This window comes from Solanum lycopersicum, chromosome 2, assembly GCF_036512215.1.
Source record: "Solanum lycopersicum chromosome 2, SLM_r2.1".
Classification (NCBI taxonomy): domain Eukaryota; kingdom Viridiplantae; phylum Streptophyta; class Magnoliopsida; order Solanales; family Solanaceae; genus Solanum; species Solanum lycopersicum.
In genome coordinates, this window is record NC_090801.1 from 25,466,842 (window position 1) to 25,490,273 (window position 23,432).

Sequence of the window (23,432 nt, forward strand, 5' to 3'; positions counted from 1 at the left end):
TCGGGCGTACCATGACATCATAGAGCTTGGAAAACACATATGGTCAGACGACAGAGGGAGTGGCTTGCCATTATAGAATCTTGACCGCACGCATGGTAAGACGATGTCGGACATGGCATGCCATTATTGCCCTTGGACTGCACACACAAACGGACGTTGTCGAGCATGGAATGCCATCATCGCCTTTGAACTTCACACAAAGATGGACGATGTCGGACGTGGAATGCCACCATCGCCTTTAGAAATTACACACGGTATGACGACGTAGGGTGTGGCATACCATTATCGCCCTTGGACAACACACATGGTCAAACGAGATCCGGCATTGTATGTCATCATCGCCTTTGGACTGCAAACACGGTCGGATGATATCGGGCGTGGCATGCCATCATAGCCCTTGGATGACACAGATGGTTGAAGGACATTAAGCGTGCATATCATCATAACTCTTGTATAGGACACACAATTAGTCGACGTCGGACTTGGCATAACATCATCGCCCTTGGACTGCACACAAAAGTGAACGATGTCACACGTGGCATTCCATCATCGCCCTTGGACCGTACACATGGTAAGAAAACGTCAAGCGTTGCATGCCATCATCGCCTTTGGACTTCATAGATGATCGGACAACATCAGGCGTAGCATGCCATAATAGCCCTTGAAAAGCAAACACGGTTTAATGACATTAAGTTGGCATGTCATCATAGCCCTTGGATAGCCCGCACGACAAGACAACGTCGAGAGTGGCATGCCATCGTCTCCCTTAGAGTGCACACATGAACGGATTATGTTAGGTGTGGCGTGTAATCATCTCCATTGGAGAACACATGCGGTCGGACGAAATTAAGCGTGGATTTCTGTCATTACGCTATGAGAATACACACGACTAGACGACGTCTGGCTTGGCATGCCATTATAACCCTTGGACAACAAAAATGATTGGATGACTTCAAGCATGGATTGTCATGGTCCTTGCACTGCACACACAAATGGACAATGTAGATCCTAGCATTCTATCTTCACCTTTGGAAAGCGTACACGATCAGATGATTTCACACGAGGCATGCCATCATCGCCATTGGACTATACACACGGTCGGACAACGTCAGGTATGGAAAGCAAGAGTATCCCTTGGACAACACACACGGTTGGATGGCGTCGAGCATGGCATGCCATAATTGCGCTTCGACTGCATAGACAGTCGGATGATGTTGGGAGTAGCATGCAATCATAGTCCTTGGAAAACACATAAGGTCGGACGAAATAGAGAGCAATTTGAGATTATGGACCTTTGACCGAACGCACGGTTGGACGATGTCAAACATGGCATGCCATCATCGCCCTTGGAATGCGCACACATATGGACGAAGTCGGGCGTGGGATGCCATCATCACGCTTTCAAAGCACACACGATCAAACAAAGTCAAGCTTGGCACTCCCACGTAGCCCTTGGAAACATCAAAAAGTCGAACAACATCGGGCGTGGAATGCCTTAACATCCATTGGATAACACACACGGTTCGAAGAATTTAGTTGTGGCATGTCATCATAGCTCTTGAACATCACACATGGTAGGACGAAGTCGAGCGTGGCATGCCATCATAGCCGTTGGACAGCACACACGGTTGAATGAAGTTGGGCTTAAAATATCATCATAGACCTTAGATAGCACACACAGTCAGTAGACTATGGACGTGCCATACCATAATCGCCCTTTGACTGCACACACAAATGGACGATGTTGGGTCAGGCATTCCATCATCTCCTTTGGAAAGTACACAAGATAAGACGATCTCGGGTGTGGCATGTCATTATCCCTCTTGGACTACACACATGATCTGATGATGTTGGGCGTGGACTGCCAGATTATCCCATAGAAAGCACACACAGTCGGTCAAAGTCGTGCGTGGCATTCCATCATTTCCCTTTGATAGAACATACAGTTGGACGACGTTGGGAGTAGCCTGGCATTATAGCCCTTGGAAAACACATATGTTCAGACGAAATAGAGTGTCGCTTGCCATTATGGCCCTTGAACCGAATGCACGGTTGGACGATGTCGAACATGGCATGCCATCATCTCCCTTGGAATGCACACACATATTGAGGATGTATCGTGTGGCATTCCGTCATCACATTTGGGAAGCACACACCAAATGAGACGTTGGGCGTGGAAGGCCATCATCGTCATAGAATGTACTCATGGTCGAACGATGTCGGGCGTGAAATGCCAGAGTTGTTCTTCGACATCACACACGGATGAACTACATTAGGCGTGGCGTGACATCATTGCCCTTAGAATGCACACACAGTTGGACGACATCGCGCATAGCATGCTATAATAGCCCTTTGAAAACACATACGGTCGGACGACATAGGGTGTGGTATCCATTATGTCCCTTGTATAACAGACATGGTAGGATGACGTTGGGCGCCGTATTCCATCATGGTCTTAGACTATACACGTGGTCAGACCACATCGACTGTGGAATGCCCGTGTAGCCGTTGGACAACACACCCTGTCGAAAGAAGTCGGGCGTGACATGCCATCATCGCCCTAGACACCACACACGGTTGTACTACGTAGGGCGTGACATGACATTATCGCTCTTGGAAAGAAAACAGAATCAAATAAACTCAAGCTTTGCATGCCCATGTAACCCTTGGAGAGCACATTTGGTCGGACGACGTCTAGCGTGGCATGCCATTATCCCCCTTCGACTACACATAGTTGGACGACGTCGGGCGTAGCATGCGATCATAGAGCTTGGAAAACACATATGGTCAGACGACAGAGGGTGTGTCTTGGCATAATGTTCCTTGGACCGCACGCATGGTTGGATGATGTCGGACATGGAATGCCATCATCTCCCTTTGAATCCACACACAAATGGATGATGTGGGCATGATGCCATCATCCCCTTAGACTGCACACACAGATGGATGATGTCGGGTGTGGCATGACATCATAGCCTTTAGAAATCACACACGGAATGAGGACGTGGCCCGTGGCATGCTATCATCTCCCTTGGACTGCACACATGGTCAAACTACATTCGCCGTGGTATGCCATCATTTCCTTGGGAAAGGAAACACGGTCTGACGATGTCAGGCGTGGCATGCCATCATAGCCCTTGGGCAGCACACATGGTTGAAGTAAATTAAGAGTGGCATGTCATCATAACCCTTTTATAGCATACACAATCGGACGACCTCGGCAAGGCATGCAATCATCACCCTTGGACTGCAAAAACAAATGCACGATGTCGGGTGTGGCATTCCATCATCGCCCTTGGACCGTATACATGGTCAGACAACATTAGGCGTTGCATGCCATCATCGCCTTTGGACATCATAGATGGTCGGACGACGTTGGGCGTTGCATGCCATAATAGCCCTTGGACAGCACACACGGTTGAATGACATGAAGCTTGCATGTCATCAAAGCCCTTGGATAGCACACACGACCGGATAATGTCGAGCGTTGAATGCCATCATCGCCCTTGGACTACAGACACGAACGGATTATATCAGGTGTGGCATGTAATCATATCGATTGGACAACACATATGGTCAGACGAAATTAGGCGTGGCATTTGGTCATTACCTTTTTAGAATACACAGGATCTGACAACGTCTAGCGTAACATGCCAATATAACCCTTGGACAACACAAACGATTGGAGAACTTGAAGTGTGCCTGCACATTGCTCTAGGACTGCACACACAGATGGAAGATGTAGGCCCTGACATTCCATCTTTGCCTTTGGAAAACATACACAATCAGATGATGTCACGCGTGGCATGCCATCATCGCCTTTGGATTGCACACACGGTCGGACAACATCGGGCTTGGAAAACCAGAGTATCCCTTGGATAGACCACATGGTTGGATGACGTCGAGCGTGGAAATGCCATCATCGCTATTGGACTGCACTGACAGTCGGACAACGTCGGGAGTATCATGCCATCATAGCCCTTGGAAAACACTTATGTCGGACGAAATAGAGAGTGGCTTGACTTTTTGGCCCTTGGAACGAATGCACTGTTTGACGATGTCGGACGTGGCATGTGTTCATCGCCCTTGGAATGCACATAAATATTGATTATGTTAGGCGTGGCATCCCATCATCGCTGTTGGAAAGGACACATGATCGAACGAAGTCAATCTTGGCATGCCCATGTAGCACTTTGAAACCACACAAGATCGGACAAACATCGGGCGTTGCATGCCATCATATCCCTTGGATAACACACACGGTTGGAAGACGTTGGGAGCGGCATGCCGTAATATCTCTTGAAAAGCACACTCGGTCGGACGACGACGAGCGTGGCACGCAATCATAGTCATTGTACAGCACACACGGTTGTTGGGCTTAGCATATAATCATAGACCTTAGATAGCACACACAGTCCTCTGGACGTGGAATCCATCATCTCCCTTGGAACGCACACACATATGGACGACGTTGGGCGCGACATGCCATCATCACCTTTGGAAAGCACACACAGAATGAGACATTGGTTGTGGAATGCCATCATCACCGTAGATAGCACTCATGATCGAACAACGTCGGGTGTGGAATTCTAAAGTAGCCCTTCGATAACACACATGCTTGAACTACATTAGGTGTTGCATGACATCATCATCCTTAAAATGCACACACAGTCAGACGACAACTGGTGTAGCATGCCATAATAGCCCTTCAAAAATACATACGGTCAGATGACATAGGGCATGGTTGCCATTATGGCCCTTGGACAGCACATAGGGTAGGATGACGTTGGGCGCCGCATTCAATCATGGCCCTTAGACTATACACACGGTCGAATCACATCGACCGTGGAATGCTCCTGTAGCCGATGGACAATGCACATTGTCGAACAAAGTCGAACGTGGCATACCATCATCGCCCTAGAACACCATACACAGTTTTACTATATCAGGCTTGGCATGCCGTCATCGCTTTGAAAAAGCACACACGATTGAACAAAGTCAAGCTTTGCATGCCCATGTTTCTCTTGGACATCACATATGGTCAGACGACGTCGAGCATGGCATACCATCATCGCCCTTTGATTACACACAGTCGGATGACGTCGGGCGTAGCATGACATCATAGACCCTTGACCGCACGCATGGTAAGACGATGTCGGACATGGCATGCCATCATTGCCCCTGGACTGCACACACAAACGGACGATGTCGAGCGTGGCATGCCATCATCTCCTTTGAACATCACACACAAATGTACGATGTCGGGCGTGGAATGCCGTTATCGCCTTTAGAAATCACACACGGTATCACGATGTGGGGCGTGGCATGCCATTATTCCCCTTGGACAACACACATGGTCAAACGAGATCCGGCGTGGTATGCCATCATCGCCTTTGGACAGCAAACACGGTCGGATGATATCGGGCGTGGCATGCCATCATAGCCCTTGTATAGCACACAAAATTAGTCGACGTCAGACGTGGCATAACATCATCGCCCTAGGACTGCACACACGAATGAACGATGTCAGGCGTGGCATTCCATCATCGCCCTTGGAGCGTACACATGGTAAGAAAATGTCAAGCGTTGCATGCCATCATCGCCTTTGGACTTCATAGACGGTCGGACAACATCGGGCGTGGCATGCCATAATAGCCCTTGAACAGAACACACGGTTTAATGACATTAAGTTGGCATGTCATCATAGCCCTTTAATTGCCCGCAAGATCAGACAACGTCGAGAGCGGCATGCCATCGTTTCCCTTGGAGTGCACACACGAACGGATTATGTCAGGTGTGGCATGTAATCATCTCCATGGGATAACACATGCGGTCGGACGAAATTAGGCGTGGATTTTTGTCATTACGCATTGAGAATTCACATGATAAGACGACGTCTGGCGTGGCATGCCATTATAATCCTTGAACAACAAAAACGATTGGATGACTTCAAGTGTGGATGGTCATGAACCTTGCACTGCACACAAATATGGACGATGTAGGGCCTTGCATTCAATCATCGCCTTTGGAAAGCATACACGATCAGATGATGTCACGCGTGGCATGCCATCATCGCCTTTGGACTGCATACACGGTCGGACAACGTCGGGCGTGGAAATCCAGAGTATCCCTTGGACAACACACATGGTTGGATGACGTCGAGCATGGCATGCTATAATCGCGCTTCGACTGCACAGACAGTTGGACGACGTTGTGAGTAGCATGCCATCATAGCCCTTGGAAAACACATATGGTAGGACGAAATACAGCATGGTTTGACATTATGGCCCTTTGACCGAATGCACGGTTGGACGATGTCAAACATGGCATGCCATCATCGCCCTTGCAATGCACACACATATGCACGATGACGGGAGTGGGATGCCATCATCGCTTTTTGAAAGCACACACGATCAAACAAAGTCAAGCTTGGCATACCCACGTAGCCCTTGGAAACCACACACAGTCGGACAACATCGGGCGTGAAATGCCTTCACATCCCTTGGATAACACACACGGTTGGAAGAAGTTGGGTGTGGCATGTCATCATAGCTCTTTAACATCACACATGGCTGGACGACGTCGAGCGTGGCATGCCATCATAGCCGTTTGATAGCACACACGGTTGAATGACGTTAGGCTTAAAATATCTTCATAGACCTTAGATAGCACACACAGTCAGTCGATTATGGACGTGCCATACCATAATTGCCCATTTGACTGCACACACAAATGGACGATGTTGGGTCAGGAATTCCATCATCTCCTTTTGAAAGTACAAAAGATAAGACGATATCGGGTATGGCATGTAATCATCTCTCTTGGACTAAACACATGATCTGATGAGGTCGGACGTGACATTCCATTATTGCCCTTGGATTGCACATACAGTCGGACGACATTGGGACTAGCCTGGCATCATAGCCCACATGGTCAAACGACATCCGACATGGTATGCCATCATCGCCTTTGGATAGGAAACACGGTCGGATTATATTGCGTGTGGCATGCCATCATAGCCCTTGGACGGAAGATATGGTGAAGGATATTAAGTGTGGCATGTCATCCTAGCCCTTGTATAGCAAACACAATTGGTCAACGTCGGACGTGGCATAACATCATCTCCCTTTGACTGCACATACGAATGAACGCGGATTGGCGTGTCATTCTATCATCGCCCTTGGATCGTACACATAATAAGAAAACATCAGGCGTGGTATGCCATTATCGCCTTTGGACTTCATAGACGGTCAGACAACATCGGGCGGGGCATGCTATAAAAGCCCTTGAACATCACACACGGTTTAATGACAATTAGCTGGCATGTCATCATAGCCCTTGGATTGCCCACACGACCAGACAACGTCAAGAGTGGCTTGTCATCGTGTCCCTTTGAGTGCACACACGAATGGATTATGTCAGGTGTTGCATGTAATCATCACCATTGGATAACACATACGGTCAGACGAAATTAAGCGTGGATTTTGGTCATTACGCTTTGAGAATACACACGACCAGACGACGTCTGGCATGGCATGCCATTATAACCCTTGGACAGCAAAAACAATTGAAGGACTTCAAGTGTGGATGGTCATGGTCCTTGCACTTGACACATAGATTGACGATGTAGGGCCTGACATTCCATCCTCGCCTTTGGAAAGCATACAAGATCAGATGATGTCACGCGTGACATGCCATCATTGCCTTTGGACTGCACACACGGTAGGACAACGTCGGGCGTGGAAAGCCAGAGTATCCCTTGGACAACAAATATGGTTGGATGACGTCGAGCATGGCATGCCATAATTGCGCTTCGACTGCACAGATAGTCAGACGATGTTGGGAGTAGAATTCCTTCATAGCCCTTAAAAAACACATATGGTCGGACGAAATAGAGCGTGGTTTGACATTATGGCCCTTTGATCGGACGCACGGTTGGATGATGTCGGACATGGCATACCTTCATCGCCCTTGGAATGCACACACATATGGATGATGTCTGGCATGGGATGCCATTATCGCTCTTTGAAGCACACACGATTGAACAAAGTCAAGCTTGGCATGCCCACGTAGACCTTTGAAACCACAAAGTCGGACAACATCGGGCGTGGCATGTCATCACATCCCTTGGATAACACACACGGTTGGAAGAAGTAGGGGGTGGCATGTCATCATAGCTCTTGAACATCACACATGGTCGGACGACGTCGAGCATGGAACGTCATCATAGTCGTTGGACAGCACACACAGTTAAATTACGTTGGGCTTAGCATATCATCATAGACCTTAGATAGCACACACAGTCAGTCGACTATGGATGTGCCATACCGTAATTGAACTTTGACTGCACACACAAATGGACGATGTTGGGTTAGGCATTCCATCATCTCCTTTGGAGAGTACACAAGAAAAGACAATCTCGGGTGTGGCATGCCAGAGTATCCCTTGGACAACACACATGGTTGGATGACATCGAGCATGGCATGCCATTATCGCACTTCGAATGCACAGACAGTCGGACGACGTTGGGAGAAGCCTGGCATCATAGCCCTTGGAAAAACCATATGTTCGGATGAAATAGAGCATCGCTTTCCATTATGGCCCTTGGACCAAATGCACGGTTGGACGATGTCTGACAGGTCATGCCATCATCCCCCTTGGAATGCACACACATATGGATGATGTATGGTGTGGCATGCCATCATCACCTTTGGGAAGTACACACAAAATGAGACATTGGACGTGGAATGCCATCATCGTCATAGAATGTACTCATGGTTGAACGATGTCGGGCGTGAAATGCCAGAGTAGTTCTTTGAAATAACACATGGATGAACTACATTAGGCATGGCGTAAAGTCATTGCCCTTAGAATGCTCACACAGTCGGACGACGTCGGGCGTAGCATGCTACAATAGCCCTTCAAAAACACATACGGCTGGACGACATACGGCGTGGTTGCCATTATGGCACTTGGATAACACACATGGTAGGATGACGTCAGGCGCCGCATTCTAGCATAGTCATTAGATTGTACACACGGTCGGACCACGTCGACCGTGGAATACTCGTGTAGCCGTTGGACAACACACACTATAGAACCAAGTTGGGAGTGGCATGCCATCATCGCTCTTGGAAAGAACCCACAATCGAATAAATTCAAGCTTGTCATGCCCATGTATCCCTTGGACAGCATATACGGTTGGACGACGTCGGGTGTGGCATGCCATCATCCCCCTTTGACTACACACAATCGGACAAGGTTGAGCGTAGCATGCCATCATAGAGCATGGAAAACACATATGGTCAGATGATAGAGGGAGTGTCTTGTTATAATAGACCGTATACATCACGCATGGTCGGACGATGTCGGACGAGGCATGCCATCATCTCCCTTGGACTGCACAACAAATGGACTATGTTGGCCGTGTTATGTCATCATCGCCCTTGGACTTCACATAGATATGGACTATGTCGGGTATGGCAAGCCATCATAGCGTTTAGAAATCACACACGGTATGACGACATGGGGCGGGGCATGCCATCATAACCCTTGGAAAACACACATGGTCAAATGACATCCGGGGTGGTATGCCATCATCGCCTTTGTACAGCAAACACGGTAAGAAGACGTCGAGCGTGGCATGCCATCATAGCCCTTGAACTACACACATGGTTAAAGGACATTAAGTGTGGCATGTCATCATAGCCGTTGTATAGCACACACAACCAGTCGACCTCGGATGTGGCATCCTATCATCGTACTTAGACTGCACAGACGAATGAACGATGTCGGGCGTGGCATCCCATTATCTCCCTTGGACCGTACACATGGTGAGACAAAATTAGGCATGGCATGCCATCATCTCCTTTTGACATCATAGACGGTCGAACGACGTCGGGCGTGGCATGCCATAATAGCCCTTGGACAACACACACGGTTGAATGACATTAAGCTGGCATGTCATCATAGCCCTTGGATAGCACACAAGACCAGACTATTTCGAGCGTTGAACGCAATCATCGCCTTTGGACTGCACAGACGAACGGATAATGTCAGGTGTTGCATGTAATCATCTAGATTGGACAACATATACGATAGAACGAAATTAGGCTTGGCTTTTGCTCATTTCCTTTTGAGAATACACACTATCTGACGACGTCTGGCGTTGCATGCCATTATATCCCTTGGACAGCACAAATGATTAAAGGACTTAAAGCGTGGCTGGACATCGCACGTGGACTGAACACATAGATGGTTGATGAATTGTCTGGCATTCCATCTTCGCCTTTGGATAGCACAGACGATCAGATGATGTTACGCGTGACATGCCATTGTCGCCTTTGGACTGCACCCACTGTAGGTCAATGTTGGGCGTGGAAAGCCAGATTATCACTTGGATAACACACATGGTTGGATGAAGTCGAACGTGGCATGCCATCATCGCCCTTGGACTGCACAGACAGTCGAACAATTTCGGGAGAAGCATGCCATCATAGCCCATGGAAAACACTCATGGTCGGATGAAATAGAGTGTGGCTTGACATTATGGACCTTGGACGGAATGCGTAGTAGGACGATGTCGGACGTGGCATGTTATCATCGCCGTTGGAATGCACACACATATGGACAATGTCAGACATGGCATGCCATCATCGCTCCTGGAAAGCACACACAATCGAATGAAGTCAAGTTTTGCATGCCCACGAAGCCCTTTGAAACCACAAACGATCGGACATCATCGGGCGTGGCATGCAATCATAGCCCTTGGATAACACACACGGTTGAAAGACGTTTGGCATGGCATGTAATCATAGCTCTTGAACAACACAAACGGTTGGACGACGTCAAGCGTGGCACGCCATCATAGCCGATGTAAAGCACACACAGTTGAACGGCGTTGGGCTTAGCATATCAACTTAGACCTTAGATGTCACACACAGTCAATCGACTACGGATGTTCCATGCCATAATCGCCCTTTGAGTGCACACATAAATGGATGATGTTGGTCCTGGTATTCCATCATTTCCATTGGAAAGCACACACGATAAAAATATCTCGGGTGTGGCAAGTCATCATATCCCTTGGACTACACACACGATTAGACGATGTCGAGTGCAGAATTTCAGAGTATCCCATAGACAGCACAAACGGTCGTACGACGTTGGGTATGGCCTGCCATATTAGCCTGCCATCGTAGCCCTTGGAAAACACATATGATCAGATGAAATAGAGCATCGCTTGCAATTATAGACCTTCGATCGAACGCACAGTTGGAAAATCGGGGACGTGGCATGCCATCATCACCCTTGGAATGCACACACATATGAACGATGTTGGGCGTGGCACGCCATCATCACCTTTGGAAAGCACACATAGTATGAGATGTTGGGTGTGGAATGCAATCATCGCCCTAGAATTCACTCATGGTCAAACAACGTCGGGTGTAAAATGCCAGAGAAGCCCTTCGAGAGCACACATGCTCGACATACATTAGGTGTGGCGTGACATCATTACCATTTGAATGCACACACACTCGGACGATGTTTTGCGTAGCATGCCATAATAGCCGTTCGAAAACACATACGGTCGGATGACATAGGGCGTGGTTTCCATTATGGCCCTTGGACAGCCCACATGGTAGGATTACGTCAGGCGCCACATTCCATCATGGCCCTTAGACTGTACACATGGTCGGACCACATCGAAAGTGGAATGCCCATGTAGCTGTTGGACAATACACAATGTCGAACGAAGTCGGGCATGGCATGCCATCATCGACCTAGGACACCACACACGGTTTGACTACGTCAGGAGTGGCATGCAATCATCGCTCTTGGAAAGCACACATGATCGAAAAAAGTCAAGCTTGTTATGCCCACGTAGCCGTTGGACAGCACATACAGTCGGATGATGTCGAGCGTGGCATGCCATCATCGCTTTTTGACTACTCACAATCGGTCGACGTCGGGCGTAGCATTCCATCATAGAGCTTGGAAAACACATATGGTCAGATGACAGAGGAAGTAGCTTGCCATTATGGAACTTGGACCGCAATCATGGTCGGTCGATGTCGGACATGGCATGCCATCATTGCCCTTGGACTGCAAACACAAATAGATGATGTCGGGCGTGGCATGCCATCATCTCCCTTTTACTTCACACTGTTGACACCCAATTTTTGACCCACGTCGGTATAAATTGATTATCGAGCTTCGTGAGTTTTTCAAATTATTTAAGTTAATTAGTTTTATAAATCTTGCGAAATTTAAAAAAAAAGAAGTATATATATATATATAAGTATGTATATATGTATACCTATATATATATATGCATATATATATATAAGTAAAAAATATATATAATATACGGATCTTATGCTACTTATCATAACGTTAGATAAGTATATATATATTATGTAATTGTATATATAGTTTGTATATTTTATGATTAAAATATATATATATATATATATATATGTATATGTATATATGTATATCTTAAGTTTAGAAAGTATTCTATCAAACTAGTTACTTTAAATAAGCTCGTTAATAAATTTATACCAAATTCGTTTTAAATCAATCGGCTATTATTCAAATTGAACCCTTTTTCCATTTAATTTGGAAGAGCCAGGTTTGGGCCTCTATCCAATATTCAGGCGGCCCACTCCCCTCCCTTTCCAAAATTTCTCTAGGTTATTAATCCTCCCCTGGCCCAAATCCATCATCCCAGCCCAATCCATTTTCCCAGGCCCAAATCCATCATCCCAGTCCACTAGATTAATTCCTAACCCACCCACCTTTTACTTGACCCGACCCAATACCCCTTCCTTCTTCCCCAACCCACGCGACTTTTCCCAAAAAAACAGTCGCCTGATCCCCAGAAAAGAAAAAGCAAAAAAACAGACCTCCCAAAACGGAAACCTCCCTCCCCAGACGCGACCTCTCCCTGCGTCTCTCCCTTACGCTCTCTCCCTTCCTCTATCCCCTACTCGTTTTCCCTCCCCCCACGCGATGCCCCCAACGTTCCCAGAAAAGAACGAACATTTCCCAGAAACAGAAAAAAATGCAGAGAAATAGACACCCCCGAAACGGAAATCCCTTCCCTTCACGCGATCCCATCCCCCAAGCGCGACCCCTCTCCCTCTCTCCCCACGCTACTTCTGCCTCCCCCAACGTCTCTTTCTTCAACACTGTACTGTGTAGAGTGCTTTCCGGCAAGCAGACCTGCATTTTTGTCCTTGAGACGGGAGATGAGGACACGTCGCATCGCCTAGGACACCCAACTGATCTCGACCGTCTCTCCTTCCTTCCTCGTTCGGAATGGAGTCGAATTTGCAGGAAAAGTGTGTTTCTCCTTTAAGGGAAAGGATTCGAATTTCAAATTCGAATCCGAAATGGGTCGAGAAATTCGTAATCCCTCCCTCCCTCTTCCGAAAACCCTAATATCCCCCAATATAAACCCCTTCCGTCCTCGAGAAAATGGGTTAGAGATTTTCATCGAAAAATTCGGAAAAGCAGAACTTAGGTTGGACATTTTTCGGTTTAAGAAATTTTCAAAGGGTTAGAAATTTTAGTGAGAATTTTGAGCATTGGGATTCCTGAAAGGAAAATTTTCTAAAAAAAAAAAAAGAGGAAGCTTTTGTGTTTGTTTTTTGTCTGTTATAGCAGAGCAGTCGAGATTTCTTGGAGGATTTTTCTAAAATTTGGAGAGTGCTACCAAAGGCTTAAGACGAATTCGGGGAAGATATTTTGTCTCCCTTTCTTTTTTGTCGAAGAAGGATAGTTGGGTTAGAACTTTTGTCGAGAAGTTTAGACGAGAACAGAGGAGAAGTGAGAGTAGAACGTAGACCTGCGTTTCAGCTTCGACCGCGATATCGGTTTTCTCGTTCCGGCGACGCTAGTCCCTTTAGGCAACTGTTCGAAACATTAAGTTTGTGGTGGAATAGCTCGCACCAGCTCGTCCTCGTCTTGTTCGCTGCCTCTAAAAGTTAATGTCTACCCCCTTTATGTCTCGTTTTCGATTTTAAATTTTTGTGTGTGCATGAAGAACTTTGTGTGTTTAGTGTTATTTCATTCACAGCATGTTTTGATGCATATATATATGTATGTATACTTCCCGTAATCCTCCTGCTCCTCGTGATTTATTTTTTGTTTTTTTTGTTGTGCTGTTTCGAAAATGATGTCTCCTGTTGCATTCAAGATCTGTAGCGCTGTAAGTTACGAAGTTTCAAACAGATGTTTGATGCAACTGGCTCGTTAACCCCCCCCCCCTTATCAGTGTCCGTCTGTTAGAATATGCCTAGATTGTTCGTGTTTTGTATGTTCAAAGATGATTTTCTCATACTTTTACCTCATCTTAAGCTCATTTTGTTGTCTCACTTGTTTGTGCATTCAGTCTAGATTGAACTGGTAGATATTATAAGGTGTTTGCTCCGACCGTATAGTCTGTTTCTTTAGCATCTTGGAATGGTTTCGTTTCTTTCTTTTCCTCTATTTTCTTTTCGTTTTATCTTCAAAGACAAACCACTGTTTCTTTTGAATATAAGCCAGCGTCATCTATCAAAACTTTCGCTAAATCTATAGTTTAAGGGGTCGTGCTCCTCTTGTAGCAGTATTTATCGTTGGTTTGCCGGATGTTAAGATGACAATGCGATCTATTTTGTTTGTCCGATGTAACTACTTACTCAAGAATAACTTTAGTTCAGTTTCATATGATTGTGTGTTGCTTCACATGGTGTAATCCTTTCAAAGTTAAGTGAGGGATGTTCAAATGTTTGAAGCACAAATGATTAGTTGATATTTAAACGTATGATGTTTTCAATGGCGTTTCGTTCTCTATTCCTTGCTAAAGTGTTAGAGTTGTGTGTTGTTTGTTTCTCTTCTGACATATGCCTACTATTAAGTTTAAGTAACTACAAAGTATGTCTTGCTTATTTTATTCTCTTTGTATACGTTAGTTGGATCATGTATTAATTCCGTTGATATATTCTGTTGCATGGGAAACACGTTCGAGGTCATTGTGGACCTCCGCATACCCTCTCTTTGCATTTTCGAGAAAGCCATAAAGGCTTAATTCCCTCTATCAAGTCAAGCCACAAATTAGGCGGACAGATTCTCGAAGTGGAGCTAGTTTAAAGAAGTGAAGGATTCGAAGATGTTTTTTTCTTTACTTTTATATTTTGTATTTTATTTTGTAATGGGCATAAGCCCTCTTGTCGTTTTTATTTTCTTATTTTATTTTGTGCGTTTAGATTAGGACAGGTGCAAAATGGGTTAAAAACCCCAAAAACAGGTGGGTCCAAGTTTCGGTCAAGGCGAACAGAACCCGAAGACTTGGACCCAAATCTCTTTCTCCCTCTCTCTCTCTCTTTATTACTTTGTTTGTGCGTTCGTTTACATTCTTGTTAGTATTAGGATGGGAAAACTCCAAACCCCTCGGAACGCCTATCTATTTTATCAAACTTAAGAAGTTTACCTAAAGGTTGAATTTCAAAGAGATAAATATTTCAAAACTTGTCAAATTTGCCTAGATAAAAATCAATAAGTTCAAAATTGCAAAAGTTAAAACAAAAATAGTCAAATAAGTTAATCGTCGGAAAACCGTAGCTAGCGGAGTGTCTTAGGTGCTTTAAACACCTTCCTAAGACGCTAATAGGAATCCCGAACCCCTTTAATATTTTCAATCGATTTTTTCTGTTAAGTCTTTTGAAAATAAAAGTTTTCTTAATTTTCCTTAAAAATTAAGTGGCGACTCCTAAAAAGTCTAAAATAAAACAAACTCTTTTAGAAAATTATTTTTCGATAAAACAGAAATGGAGACTCCGCTGGGGATTTGGAGGATTCTAACCTTAAGACTAACTCTATTTGACTAACTTGTTTAATTGTTTAATTTTCTTTAGTTTTAGAAGTTGCATTTTCATGGCATAAATTCCGCCAAACGGCAAATAGTTGCATTAGGAAACGGAAGTTACGCGGCTTATCGCGACTTTCTTCAGAAAAACCCAAGAAGTCATTTGGGAGTATCGAATAAATAGTCGGAATGCGGTCATCCGACGTTATTCGATAGCTCCACCCCGATGTTTTTCCGACTCGGGTAACCGTCTATTTGAAAACAATTCTAGAAAAGCCTAAGTTAGAGCGAAACCAAAACCAAAATTAGGCATCAGCCTAGGACGACTTAATACCCAAGGTGTATTAAGTCCATTTTAGTAGAAAACTACCAAAATCGCGTCTAAGGTCTTCGACCTCACGACGCATCATGTTATTTGACATTCGAAAGTGTATGTGTGAAAACCAACTTGGGGATAGGGGAAAGTCTAACGGGTTTCTGTTTTGCAGATATGGACCGCTTCCCGAAATTCAACATGGTCATCTCCGCGCCACCCCAACTAACAATGTGGCACAACGACTTAGACGGAGATCATAGGCGGACTCTCAACAAGTATGTAGGGGCCTTAACCGCGATAATCAACATGGACGGTTGGCCAGAGTTGATCGAGGTTCTTACAGGGTACTGGGACAGCCAGAGAATGGTTTTCCGTTTTGGAACGGCCGAAATCACCCCTACATTGGAAGAAATAAGAGATTGCATAGACACTGTGGGCACGGGTCTAGAAAGAAGAGTCCGAAAGCAAGAGGACGTGTTTATCCCCAACAAACCTTTCGTTGAGAACATCTCGGATTGGCTAGGATTAAGAAAGGATTTCACTTATTGGTGTCAAGATTCCCACATAATGTTCAGAGATTTCTACATCAGATTTGGACACGCGAGTTTCTATGCCGCGTATAATCGGGAATTTAAGATTTCCTACAGGGAGTGGAACGAGCTCCGCCCGTTGGCATTTGCCATAGCTTTGTTGGGAGCGATGGTCTTCCCGCACGGCCCAAGCCTGAGCATCAACACCAGAGTCATAACACTTGTCCAGACGTTGTTCAAAGGGTACGAGAATCAAGGGACGACAAAGTACTACTCCGTAGCCCCGGTCATATTGTCAGACATATATCGCGCTTTGGGTAAGTGCAAAGAGGAACATCGGTACTTCCAGGGTTGTAATCTGCTCCTCCAATGGTGGATTCTCAGCCACTTGGCGAAGGGTGCCGGAACTCGAGAACTGCACACTCTCGACAACAAGAACACCCTCAAGGACTTGAACGACTTGTTATTCTGGGCAAACATGAACAATCGGAAAATGAGAGGGAGATGGGCCCAAATTTTCTCCGAGTTGAGAGAAGAGAACCTCCAATGGATGCTCGACCGCTTCATATCCAAAGAAGTTGTCGTAGAAAGTCGAAGATGTGCCGTGCTTCCTCTACCTGGCATTCGACGAATTCGCCCTTACGCGCCATTCTGAGTCTTGCGACAGTTCGGAAGGAGGCAGACTGTTCCTAGACAAGCATATTATGGCGCTTATGTATACGCTATTGGGGACGACAGGGTGGACGACGCTACAGAGATGCTCAGAGAATGGAAGAATGCCAAGCGCATGGGCAAAGACAGTGTCGCCCCTGACCGATTCAACGCTGGATGTGACGAAGGCTACAAAGCATGGTTGAAGAGGGATATACAAAACATCTCCTTTCAAATTCCGCGTAGCTTTCGCAGTGTGACAGACAAAGAGGCCAAAGCAGAGGCCGAATTACGAGAATTAAAGGAAGAAGCTAATGAGGTCTACGCCAAATTCGTAGAGAATCAAGACGCACTCGAGAGGGCAACTCCAGAGATCGAGAGACTGAAGCAAGGGTATGAAGAGTTCGACAACTGGATCTAGCAGAAAATTGAGAGGATGCGATACGAGAGCCTGGAAGACAAAGGGCGTCTGGGCGAAGGCTTTCTGTTGATGCTGAGGTACATGTTCCAACAGCACAAAAACCAGAAAAACGACGACGGAGCGGGATCGTCCGGAGCAGCATAGTTGATATCGCCCCTACGTGGGTTTTTCCTTGTTGTATTCGCGTTGCTTTAGCCCCTGCGTGGGCCTGATATTATCGCACTTTCTAAATAGCCCCTGCGTGGGTTTGTTTATTTCCCTTTTAAAACATTTCACTCATTGTTAAATAGTATTTTGGGGGGAATCACTTGACTGGTTTAAACTCACACGTACATCATTCGAATGCGTTAGGCCAACCCTTGGCACAAAAGGGTCCCCATGCATGATTAGGACGTGTTATCTATGTGCACTTAAATGCTTATGTGTTACGTTCCTTTGAATGAAGATATTGTAAACCCACTCCAAGCCCAAAACTCTAAAGAGTATACAGAAGCCACTATTAAAATGTCCGACCAAAATTTCTGAGTCTCTAGTTTCTCACGCAAAATCCATCTCCCACCACAAATCCTAAATACCACTCTATCATCCTAGGGAAGTTGAATCACCGCTATGGACAAAGGCAAGAACGTCCAGACGGAGCTAACTGAGGAGGAACTACGAAGAAAGATCGAACGAATCACTCGAGAGATTCAGAGGGTTAAAGAAGAAGGACTCAAAGTAGACGTGACCACGGCGATCTACAAAGCTGCGGTCACAACCTTGGATGATGATCTGGCGTCACAGATAAAGAGAAAGAAGGAGGTTGAGATGGAAACCGAAAGCCTAAGGAAAAGGTTGAACTTGCTTCATTTGGAGACACACGAAGGAAAGGAGAGAGAAGCAAAAATAGATATCGAGACTGCCGTGTCGTTGGCCAAAAGTGCGACACTCGACGAAGAATTGGCAACCCATAGCAACTCAAAAGGCGGAAAACATCCCGCCCGTGAACAGAGAACAGATAACAGTAGCCCCGGCTGTGAAGTAATTGAGGAGGACGATGAAGAAGAAATCGTCTACAAGCCTCCATTTCCGACTGTCTGACGCAGCCACAAGACAAGAAATCGCCAAATGTTGTCTTCTAGAAATTTCAATGTTGTTTTTCAATTCCCCTGTAATCAAAATGAGAGAATGAATGAAAATGTATCCGAACTATGTTGGTCCTGAATTCTCCCCGTGAGATACGTAGGCAGCCTTCCCGGCCCGACCCCTATCACAGAAATTTTCATTCTCCTCCATGTTTCGGAGATGCGAAGATGAGATCAACGGACGTTGAAAAGCAGCTTCAAGAAGACCATAGCTCAACGTGATTCATCTTTCCCGAGATGACGTCAAAACAAACAAATTCCTGTTTGTTCAGAATATATTTCCGTCCTCATTCGTGGGTTAAGATATCCTCAAACAAAGCGACCTGTGTGTTTATCTGTTTTATGTGCGATATTATGCATTTTGTAATCCGGATATGCACTAACAAATTTGCCTTTGAGTTGTTATTACCTCTCAGGTACCTCTTACTGATCTGTGTCGATAAAGCTGGCAGATCACCACTACTTCACCAGATCAAAAGGTCGCGCAGATTCCTTCCCCGGATCAAACGCAAATACAGACATGGGCGACAACAATGAACAAATCAGCCTCACAGATGTCGTGGTGGCTCAGCCAACTGTGGCAGAGCAGAATATGCTTATTGCGCAGTTGATGCAGCAAATAGCTGACATGAGGGTAGAGATGCAACGGAGGCAAGACACCCCTCCGCCCGGATTCGGCCCCAACTTTCTCGACGCAAGACCCCCTACATACTTCCCCTCGTCCAGCTCGGATCCTACTCAGCAACGTCCACCGACACCCGTGCACAACCCGTCTGGGGTAGACATGACAACCCAAAACCCCCAATACGCGTCGGTCTCCTATCAAACTCCCTCCCCACTTCCAAACAATCCTCCGCAAATGCCACCACATCCCCAAAATACTCAAGCAGCCCCACTACCCCAAAATAAAACCCAAAATCTCACCGCCTTCAAATCCCACACACCACACCCCCACTTAAACCAAAATACCAATCCCCAAAATTATCCGCAAAACTATCAAACCGCACAGAATGTCCCAAGCCCTTCCATAGTTGCACCCCTCCCCAAAAGAACTACTTTCCAAGTCCCTGTCCCGACCGAGCATGAGGTGCACGGCTCCGAGTTGGACCATTATGAGGAGCAAGAAAGAGAGTGGAGGGCGAGGGAAGAAGCGAAGGTAGACATAAAGGAGGAGATTAAGAGGGCGATGAGAGAATTGCAAAGTACTCCAGACGTCGCCGGGTTAAGCTACGCAGAACTATGCATCAACCCAGACTTGAACCTACCTGAAGGGTTCAAGATCCCGAAGTTTGATACCTTCGGAGGAGTGGGCAACCCCATGGCACACCTGAGAGCATACTGTGACCAACTCGTGGGAGTTGGTAAAGATGAAGCCTTGCTGATGAGGTTATTCAGCCGGAGCCTATGCGGTGAAGCCCTGGAGTGGTTCACGTCACATGAGACTCGACAGTGGCCCAGTTGGAGTGCACTGGCTAAGGATTTCATCGATAGATTCGCATATAACGTCGAGATAGTTCCTGATCGGTACTCATTGGAGAAGATGAAGCAGAAGCCCACAGAAAGCTATCGAGAATTCGCGTACAGATGGAGGAAAGAGGCAGTAATTGTGGAGGTGTTCGTGCGGGTGCAGGAGCCCGAGTATTATGACAAGATCATCTTGTTAATCGGCGCCAAGTTTGCCGAAATAGTCAAAGTGGGCGAGACTATTGAAGATGGCCTGAAGTCGGGGAAGATAGCCCGAGCGTCTGCATCGCCTGGATCTTCCGGACTGGTAAGGAAGAAAAGAGAGGAGGTTAACGCTATCTCGCACGGGGGAAGAAAAATCCCCAGAAACTTACCACGTCCCCAAGGCTGCTCCAATCCTCCATCAAAGCCTCATCGAGCCTACTATCCACACTCAAGTCACTCCGGCCACTACAATGCTGCCCCCCATTATCCAGATGCCCATATTGTGTCGTATCAAAATCCACCCCCGATTCCCCAAAATTTTCCCTCCACATATCCAAACTACCCCCAAGCTTATCAAGTCCCTCCCCATTACCAAAGTGTCGCTCCTAGCTGCGCTAATGTACAACCAAGCTATCGAACACCGTCTCCGGCATATCAAATACAAACCCCAGCATATCAAAACCCCCATCCGAATTACCGAGCCCCAATGCCAAACTACCAAACAAATCCCCATCCCAGAGCCCAAGCTCCACGACCAAATGCCCGCAGTTATCAACAAGTCCCTCCCCCACAGCAGGGCGGGTATGATCCCCCTTGCCCCAGGTCTGAGAAGAAGCCCTCCAGAAGCTTCACTGTATTGGCGGAAAGCAGAACTAAATTGTTCAAAAGATTACCCGCGGCCGGATACATCGACCCTGTGGGCCCCAAGCCCGTGGATGTTAATTCCAAATTCTACAGACCGGAGCAGAGATGTGCTTACCATTCCAACGGTGTTGGACATAATACAGAAGATTGTATCAATCTCAAGCACAAGATCCAGGACTTGATTGACCAGGAAGTGGTCTCTCCTCAGCCCGCGGCGCCAAACGTCAACACGAATCCGTTGCCAAATCATGGGGGTGGAAACATCAACATGATAGAAACTGACGAAGATGAGCGTGAAGCCAAGAGAATTACTCCTGTTGTTCAGGAAGACTTGGAGAGGGCTGTCGCTTCTTTGAGCGTCAGGGAGAAAGGAGAGTTTGTCATTCTGACACCTGCAAAGGCTGTTGCCTTGGTGCCCGCAAAGACTCTCGCCAAGCCCAAGTTCGTTATAGAAACGGCCGTGGCTCAGGGCATGACTAGATCTGGAAGATGTTACACTCCTGATGAGCTTGCTCTCGGAGGACAAAAGAAAGATCATGCCAAGAGACCGATCAGCGAAGCAGAAGTAGAGGAGTTCTGGAGGAGAATGCAACCCAAAGACTACTCCATCGCCAAGCACTTGGAGAAAACTCCAGCCCAAATTTCGGTGTGGGCCCTGCTGATGAGCTTCTGGTCCCATAGACAGGCTTTGATGAAAGCCCTGGATGACACATATGTGCCCTCGGGTACGAGCAGTGACAATGTAGCTGCTATGATTCACCAGGTCATTCGGGGACACCGTATCAGTTTCTGCGATGATGAAATGCCGGCCGAAGGGAGGGCCCACAACAAAGCTCTACACATCACCGTGATATGTCGCGGAAAGGTCATCAACCGTGTTCTGGTAGACGACGGATCTGGTTTGAACATATGCCCCCTTTCCACATTGAAGAAGCTGAGGTTTGACCTCGGAAAGTTGGAGCAAAACCAGGTCAATGTGAGAGCATTCGACGGTGTGCAGAGAGACACGTTGGGAGCTGTGAACCTGACCATCCAAATGGGCCCCGCAGAGTTCGAGGCAAAGTTCCAGGTGTTGGACATCGACACCAGCTATAACTTTCTGTTGGGAAGGCCATTCATCCACGCGGCTGGGGCCGTCCCCTCCACTCTCAACCAAATGATAAAACTAGTGTGGAAAAATGAAGAACTGGTGATTCATGGTGAAAAGGGTCAATCGGGAAGGCAAGTGCCGGTCTAGGACGAAACACCGCAAGGTTCGGACTTCTACACGGTGGAGTTGGTAAATGCCACCGATGAGGGCTTGGCCCCGCAGAACCCCATGCCGGCCGTGTACAAAATGATCGCCACGGTAATGCTGCAGAGTGGATTCAAACCAGGTTTCGGATTAGGAAGGAATGCGCAAGGGATCATCGAGCCAGTTCCAATCCTTGCTACAGGATCAAGGTATGGTTTGGGGTACATCCCCACAAATGATGATATGAAGATGAAGAGGAAAAGGGATCAAGGGTTGACTAAGCCGATCTCGCATCTCTATCAATCCTTTCCAGTCCGGGAGCGTGCCGAGCCTGAAGACGATGCGGAAGGAATCTGTGACCTTTTCCAGGAGATCAATGCCATCATCGAGGAGGAGGCTGAGCCAGCTGGCATTCGTGACGCTGAACCAGGGGAGGTGCTGCTGAATTGGACGTCCACGCAAATCCTGATATCCCGAACTCTGTGGTAGAAAGGAGTTATTTTGTGCATATTAAAATCGGTGGTAGTCCGGAAGAGGCCCGAGACCCACCATTTCTCCATTTTCTTGATTTTGAATTTTGTTATGATGTTTAAAAGGCAACATGGCCTCGCGCCATGACCCAAGTTTGCATTTTTGATTCGATTTAAATGAAAGCCTCCTTATTTTGACTTTGTTTATTTAATTGCGAGTTATATTTTACTTTCCTAATTTTGTCTGTTTATGATTTCAGTAACGTAAGTTACAAACCTGCCAATATCATGTCAAGTCATGGGCTAAATGAGCAAAACGAGGCAAATGACGACGACGTCGATGACCACGACGAGGGAAATGGGGAACCGGACTATGTGGCCGAAGAATTTCGACAGTTCGAGAACCAACATAAACAGAACCAGGAGGAGACAGAGACGGTGAATTTGGGCGATTCAGAATATGCCAAAGAGGTTAAGATCAGCACTCATTTAAATGACACTCAGAAGGAGAGCCTGGTTC

The 23,432-nt window shown here is 46.5% G+C and overlaps 1 protein-coding gene across 1 annotated transcript; it reads left to right on the plus strand.

Annotated features, from left to right (window-relative positions):
* Window positions 1–19,415: 19,415 nt before the first annotated feature.
* Window positions 19,416–22,445, plus strand: LOC138341957 (uncharacterized). Its single transcript, XM_069294139.1, has one exon. The coding sequence runs from the start codon at window positions 19,416–19,418 to the stop codon at window positions 22,443–22,445; it is 3,030 nt and encodes a 1,009-aa protein (XP_069150240.1).
* Window positions 22,446–23,432: the final 987 nt, after the last annotated feature.

What these genes read in the sequence shown, in the direction of transcription:
- LOC138341957 (XM_069294139.1), top strand. Translation starts at nt 19,416, where the DNA reads ATGGGCGACAACAATGAACAAATCAGCCTCACAGATGTCGTGGTGGCT.